Genomic DNA, 7,514 nt, shown 5'->3' on the forward strand with positions numbered 1-7,514 from the left:
CGCGTCACTTGGTAAAGTTATATGATTTCATATCACCAAATTTCGGTTGAGACAGTATAAAGAATCTAGTTTAAGTGTTCTAAACTTGTCTGCAGATGTCTCTTCTCATCATATCACTTCTCTTGGGTTCATTTGCTATACTGCACGGAATTGGTGAAAACTTTCGTGCAGATGAAGGTTTTGGCATATTAATTTCTGGACTGGCAATTATTGGAGCAGTGCTGCTCAATGGGATTCCACATCTTCAAAATGTACTACTATGTCATTTCTGTGAATTCCACATCTTCCAATGGAGCAGTAATAATAGCTTTAATGCTCAATCTGATTGTATCTGTTTGCAGATGCTTGGCTGCGTGGCGGTGGAGCCTGACATTGAAGTTGATGGATTTGGGATGCTAACATCATTCCTGAACACGGTTGATTCCTGTTTTTTAGTGGCATATGCACAAATTGTTATTGGAAAACTTGGCTCTCTGTTTTCGGTAAGCCTTGTTATATCATGGTTCCTCTTGAAAACTGACATGCTCAGACGACAAGTACTCGAACCTTGGTTTGTTCACACTTGCAGATTATCAGCACCATTACCGCAGTTTCCAGTCTGGTGCAGTTTTTCATATTTCTGGGGAGGATGCAGGGTTAGCTTGGCGCTGACAAAGAAGATTGCTGATTCATGAAGATGGTAGGGTTTCTAACGAGTTTGCTGTTATTGGTATGTCATTGCCAGCACTTGCCGAGAAATCATGTCATTGATGATTAGTCCGTCGGTGTACTTGTACTTGGCTGCTGAGTGCGCCCAAATTCCTAGAAGTCCCAACTATGTCTTTGTGTCTTGTGTTGAACTTCATCCAACAATATATGCGTTCGTGTTTCTGTGTTTCGTGCTACCTCTTTTTTTTTTGTGAATGTTTCGTGGCGCCTCTTGTTTCCATGAATAGCTCCAGTTAAAAGTCTATTATGTTCGCTTTGTGTACTTGTGTTTGGCTGCTGAGTGCGCCCAAATTCCTTGAATTCCCAACTATCTCTGTGTCTTGTGTTGAACTTCATCCAACAATATATATGTACATTCGGTATTCTGTGTTCCGTTGTGCCTCTTGTTTCCATGAATAGCTCCAGTTCGAAGTCAAGTTTGTTCGTTTCGTGCAACGTGCAGTGGCTCGGCAATGCTCACAGGTTAGGAATCCAAAGCTGTCGTCTTCATGTGTTCAAGCTCTGTTCCTTCCTGTAGGGGAGGCATTGTACCACAACCTTTTATAAGCTGCATTCTCTCACTCCGTCAGCTACACTCTCACCGTGACTCTCCATTCCACCACCACTGAATTTTCATCACCGACTAGGCCCCGACGATCACATTTGTAACGATGATTTTTTTGAAACCCGAGGCAAAGGCCTTGCGCCTGTTCATTGATTAAAAAGAAGTTGTCTGGTTAATTACAAACAACCAAGTGAAAACCGGTACATCATCAACCCACACACCGGTCCCAAGACCATGCACCAACTGAGCCGCTGGCCCTGTCACCCAAGCAACCGGAGACGACACCCTACCACATATGAGCCATCGCTCTGACACCCAAACCAGCCCCGAGGCCGCGCACCTGTCGAGCCGGCTACTCTGTTGCCCAAGCAACCAGGGCAGCCACCCTTCAACACTTCAGATCCGCCACGCTCCAGCTACAACACCAGCACCATCATCTTCTGCTTGTCACTCCGGTTGAAGCACAACTCCAAAGACGAAGCCCACAAGAGGGAACCGGCACTGAAATGTCACCACCGTCCGATCGCAATGATCAAGGGTTTCCCTCAAAATTGACTTAGGGGAGGGACAAGAGCTTCACCACAATGTCACCTCCAAGAAGGAAACGGCGCCCAAGAGCGTCGACACCGTTGGCTCTAGCCACCACCGGAGACAGGACTTTCACCCGGATCCAACTCGTGAACCTCCACCCATATGCATCCACCGAACTGAACAAGCTCCACACGTTGACCCCGAGGTCGCGCCCTAGACTAGCAGACGGATCCGCCGCCCAAGTACCCGAAACACACCACAGAGGATGTTCCGCCTTCCACACCAGCCCTAGAGCCGTGCCCCAGACTAGTCGATGGCTTCGCCACCATAGTAACTGAAAGCAACACCGAAGAGCCACCGCTCTGCCTTCCACGCTGACCCCGATGCCACACACCCAAACAGATCACCTTGGTAGCCGCCCAAGCAACCAAGCACGACACCGGCTCTAACTTCCATGCCGACCCCGAGGCATAGTTTTAAAAACCAGACCAGTTCAATGGTTCGACCAGAAAAACCTAAATCAACGGTATCACCGGTTTTTTTAAGAGGCACCGGTCCAAACAGCAGAAAACCAATAAACAAAAAAAGATGGCGCCAGAGAAATTGAACTCTAGAGCTTCAGCAAGGTAGAAATAACACCACATAATACCTACCCGATGTCACTTGGACTCACAATGTTTTGTGATTACATATTGAAATATATTCCGAAAACCAGAACTGAGCAAAGCTAGACGGCTTAAATTCCTACATATCAAATCCTGTAGGCCCACACATATTTTATGGGCAGAAGTAGGACATGTGTACCTAAAACATGACGAGCTTAACGTAAGTAGCTTTCTAATCCTACTACAAATCACAGCTGACTTCAATCAAGTTGTCTTGCTCTTTACAATCCTTCTTTTGGAGTACCTCCTTGGGATGGAGCTCTTCATCCCCAGGAAGAAGACCAGCGCACCGCAAAGGGCTAGGTTCTGCACAGAAAGAACCGAGTTATCACAACACTTGATAACAGCTACCTTGATGAAATAATTCAAAGCTGCTAAGCAAGATTTGCGTAAAAACACCTGTGAAAACTGGGTAAAGAGCTGAACAAATTGCGGCGACTCCATTTTGTAGTGGTAGAAGTCGTACACAACAGGGGTTATGAAGACAAGGTAAACAAGCTGCACAAGTGAGCTGCATTAATATTTCGTGTGGCTGACAAAATAATGGAATAACACTAACAACAGTACATCAATTGCCTACACAACTTCACAACATCAAATTTGATATTAGCATGTTAAGTGGGTAAGCTATAATGACAACCTGGCACCAGATTTGTTTTCAGATGCAGGACAGGATATTGCAAAAGCAAATGTACAGAGATTACACGTTCAAAGAGCAATAATGTAAGAATTGGTGAATTTACAGGCAAGAATGGACAGACACAGACATTTAGTCAAATGCAACATGCATGTCTTTCTAAAAGTACCAAAATCACACGCTGAAGCAGCAATAAGGCGAACTCACCAGTAGGAACGCTCCGACCGAGCTATAGAGTATGAACATGAGACCACCAAAGACTCTAATGTACATGGTAGCGAGAATGACGCTCTTGATCTATAAACAAATAAAACAGAAGGCATCCCATCAGAGCTATGAACTAGGTAGGATGGGTTCTTAAAAAATGAAAGATGAGGAAAAATATTCATACTTCGACGTGCGGCACAGCCATTCCAGTGCTGGTGGACACCTGCTTGACGAAGACGTTGAACTTGGGCTCCAGATACTTGGCTGCTGGTCCACCATCAGATCCAAACTCAGAGTCCCTGCATCGCCAATAAAGCTCGGAGATTAGAACTGCAAGCATCCAGACCAGGATATGATAATACTACCATCATAACTTGGGAACGCCCATAGGTGCCCATCAGCTGATCACTTCTGTCTAACTGCCCACTTATACCCGCCAAATAAACTACTACATATGAATAGTACAGGCAAACATTTAGGATCGATCGACACTAGTACATGACAGTTAAACGATTGGGAATGCAACTTACAGGAAAAACCATGTGTTTAAATGTGCGTATGCTTAGCGACATCCGCATGCCCACTTAAACCCGCAAATTTGGCCACATACACATATGTAATAATCAGTAGATGCGTCACACCGGATAATGCCTCTAGCACAACTTCAAAATACGTGGACATATATACTTTAAATGAAACGCCATACTGATCAGAATTCTTTCTGATTTTCATGCTGATGCCGTCACATTGAGTAGTAGTTGAACATGAACAAGAGATAAACCAACACTTAATCAAACATTACTTGCAATTTATTATCTAGACTAGAAACACTTACTCGTGTGTTGGGTGTTTCATCATATCCGTATACAAGAGATAAGACAATAGTTTGTAGTACAATATTATACCTTTGTAAGATACAAAACAAGCAAAGTTCAGTAAATCACTAAAAGCACTGAGCTCCTGGGGTTGAGCGTGTCTCTGGTTGATCTAGAGGTCACGATACCTGGCCCTACCTAGAGCACTGGTAGCTCGTTCAGTCTATTGAATAAAGAGTGGAACTGTGTTCTTCTCCACCGTCGTGATGCCACAAAACAGTCTACGTGTCTACCTTTCAGAATGGGTTCGTTTGGGGCATTGGGTTCAACAAAAGAGAATGTGTGAGGGTCGTTGTTTGAGAGGGAGGTCGCAACGGAAAAAAAAACCCTACGCGACCCTTCCCCAATAAGTTACAAAATCCCTACTTCCTCGATCCCATCTCTAGCATCGCGCGCCTGTCGACACCGCCACGATTCTGCCACTCGGTGTCACGGATCAGCCCGTGCTCGCACGGTCGCACCTCTCCCCAACATCCACGGCCACACTCCTCCTCGCCGGCAGCTCAACTCCCTTGCTCGTTGTGTCGCTCCTGCCACGGCAATCCACCTCGACGCCGTCGCTTGCAGCACCACTGGCGCTCCAGCTAGCCACGACCACCCTCCCCGACGATTTTGCTGGCGGCATCGCTGATGGACCGCCCCAACTGATTGCCCTCCTGGCCATAGTCAATCTACTTGTGTTGTTGCTTGCTCTTTGCGCACAGGTGGACTGGACTGCTGTGATGCTCCGTTTGTTGGGTGCCAGTCCATAAGATAGTGTTTCAGTTAGCAATGTAGGGCATACTGTTAATTTTCTCTTCTGAATTTTACTCTGATTCCCTGCCCTACAGAACGTGGCTATTCATGTTCTACGGACGAATTTGATGTACACCGTGGAATAAAAAGTTGTGGTGTGCAGCTCAATTCTCCCACTTGTTACATTTGGTTTCAGCAACTTATCAATGTTTGAGTATAACAAATTATGTTCGATTGTTACCTGAATATCCTTATTCAGAAAAAGTACCACAGGTTTTTATTCACTCATAGGGCACCAAATTCATTCCCACAACTGGTGTGACAATCCTCAACTAACTGAGGCGAGTTCCTGATTCAGTCACAGTGCTAGCACTGGACTGTCCCCCAGCGAACGAAATGTCTCGACAATCCAATCCGGATGTGCCGACGGCCGACACGCAACAGAGATATGCAGTTTAGAGTAGTAGGTGGATTAAACTATTTCATCCAGCATTTGAGTTTCATGCTTTCTGTTTGTCTGGGTTGAAGACCACCTAGGTTGTTTATCCATATTCATGTTGAAAACATGAGGCCATCCTAGGCTGAAGCCTGAAACCAATCACGCCTTATGAATTAATTTAGCTTTGCTTCAGCTTAGTGTATTGGAAATGAAGGCGAGAACCTATGCTTGAGTTTTCTTCTAGCCTAAATGCAGAGCAGTATTAGATTTTATAATTTGCAGCGAAGAGCTTGCAAAACTAAACTTAACCAATTCTTAGTTAACATCATAATCGTGAGTCTTGATATTTATTTTTATCAAACAGACATATTTATGTGCACTAATAGCTTACTTTATGTATGCAGTCCGTTCTTCTACAAGCAATTTATATTTTGTATCGAACATGCTAAAAAAGCTACTCTAGCTGATGTAGAACATCTTTTCTTCAGTGCATGTGCCTTTTTGTAATACAAGTTTGCGACTCACTCTTCGGGAAGCAATTCAAAATTTCTTATTGTCCCCTGATGTTTGCAGTCATGCTGTCAGTCGGTTTTTCATGTGGCAGCTGGGCCAAGAGTTCGGCTCAATAGTATGTGGCTCCAAGGTGCTCGTCCCTGAACCCTAGGGCTATGTGTCTAAATAGTTATTGACTGGGGCCAGAGATGGAAGCCTAAGTGAAGGCGCTGCGTCATGGAGGTGCCCCTCTGTTGCAAGACAACTCGCGAAGGATGTGCAATGGGTGACGGTGCCTTGTTGAAGTCACCATGGGATCCCTGCACTACCTCTTTCTCAGTAGTCCTTATCTCATCCCTGCTATCTTCTGTCCTTTGATAGCGATGCAGCTCCAGTTTTCGGCCTTCGGCGAGTTCATTAGGCTGATGGACCAACGGAGACTTTCAACCTACCCAAAATATTGATTACAAAATTTTCTCCACTTTCCTCCACACTCCCTTATAGTTATAGATCATTGTTAATTACCTTCATGTTTACAGTACAGAATTGCTAAATTGAATAAAGGGTTGTTGGCATGCAATGCTCTTGTTTCACTTTTCTCCCAAGATAGCACTCTTTAGAAGATTTTTCTACATGAAGTTTCTCAGAGAGATCATGTTGCTGGCAAATACCAAAAATGGGGTCTAATTAATGGCGCTAATAAAATTTGCAGTGCAATAACACTACTGATCAAAGAGATGTGCCAATTTAAGTGTCCTCGGCGTTTCCAATTAAATTGCGCACCATCTCTAATTCTCTATAACCTACTCCAGATGAACAAGTAACAACAGCCCACCACGAGGAGCGGACGGGAGACCACCTACTCCAGATGAACAACTAACAACGGACGAAACTGAACGGGATTCTGTCCCGGAGGAGCAGACGCCAGACCTAAGAGAGATATGGAGGGAGGGGGGGAGGGGATGCATGCGTACTCGTGGTAGGCGGAGAGGAGGAAGATGGAGGCGAAGAGCACCCTCCCGACTAAGGAGAGCACACCCATCCGCTCGATCCTTCCTCGCTGCGATTCCGGCGGTCCGGCCTCCTTCATCCTTCGTCTGGTCCTCGGTCGCGGCGGCGGGAGCAGCAGCGTGGCACCAGAGGCGAAGGAGGTGAAGCAGGCTGCGACCGGGTGGGTTTGTTCTGTTTCGTTTTTTCTCGGTGCGATTGGGCGGGCTGGTGCGACCGCACCGCGTGTCAGGATCGCCTCCTAACGCCTGGCGACGGATGTATCTTCTTCAGTTATCCAACGAATTGTGGTTGCTAGGCGAAAGATTCAACGGCTAAGATTGTAAACTTTTGAACCTTGTTAATTTCCGCGCTAATCACGTTTTATCTCTGAATCACTGAACTTATCACTAAGCGTGGTCCTGCTCTGAGTTATAAAGGGCATGAGTGGGAGGATGGGAGGCACGCTATGAATAAACCCTAAAATTTCGTACCCGTGTCTTTCTTCTTCCCCATGGCAGCGCCGCCGGAGCGTCTGCTTCTCCTCTACTCCCCTCCGAAATTCTGATCGATATCCCCGGATCCTGACAAGGTGGTATCAGAGCAGTCGGCTCTCGGACCCCAGGCTCGCAACGGCGAAGCCCTCCCTCCCTCCCTCGTCTACCACCCTCCCACCCACTCACCTCCGTACCAT

At 46.0% G+C, this 7,514-nt stretch overlaps 1 protein-coding gene across 1 annotated transcript; it reads right to left on the minus strand.

The window, feature by feature from the left end:
• Positions 1-2,386: 2,386 nt before the first annotated feature.
• On the minus strand, positions 2,387-6,948 carry LOC124665903. Its single transcript, XM_047203258.1, has 5 exons — positions 6,808-6,948; positions 3,477-3,591; positions 3,293-3,382; positions 2,848-2,946; positions 2,387-2,754 (listed from the first exon to the last, which is right to left on the minus strand). The coding sequence occupies exons 1-5, from the start codon at positions 6,921-6,923 to the stop codon at positions 2,653-2,655; spliced, it is 522 nt and encodes a 173-aa protein (XP_047059214.1). The 5' UTR covers positions 6,924-6,948; the 3' UTR covers positions 2,387-2,652.
• Between the last annotated feature and the right edge of the window lie 566 nt (positions 6,949-7,514).

The sequence above is a fragment of the Lolium rigidum genome, chromosome 6 (genome assembly GCF_022539505.1).
Source record: "Lolium rigidum isolate FL_2022 chromosome 6, APGP_CSIRO_Lrig_0.1, whole genome shotgun sequence".
In the NCBI taxonomy this organism is placed as follows: Eukaryota; Viridiplantae; Streptophyta; class Magnoliopsida; order Poales; family Poaceae; genus Lolium; species Lolium rigidum.

Excerpts from the sequence above, each read along its gene's own strand:
- LOC124665903 (XM_047203258.1), bottom strand. The coding sequence starts at position 6,923 with ATGAAGGAGGCCGGACCGCCGGAATCGCAGCGAGGAAGGATCGAGCGG. Across the intron at positions 3,592-6,807 it reads CTCCTCTCCGCCTACCACGA|GGACTCTGAGTTTGGATCTG; the intron begins GTACGCATGCAT and ends TTGGCGATGCAG. Across the intron at positions 3,383-3,476 it reads TGGCTGTGCCGCACGTCGAA|ATCAAGAGCGTCATTCTCGC; the intron begins GTATGAATATTT and ends ATTTGTTTATAG.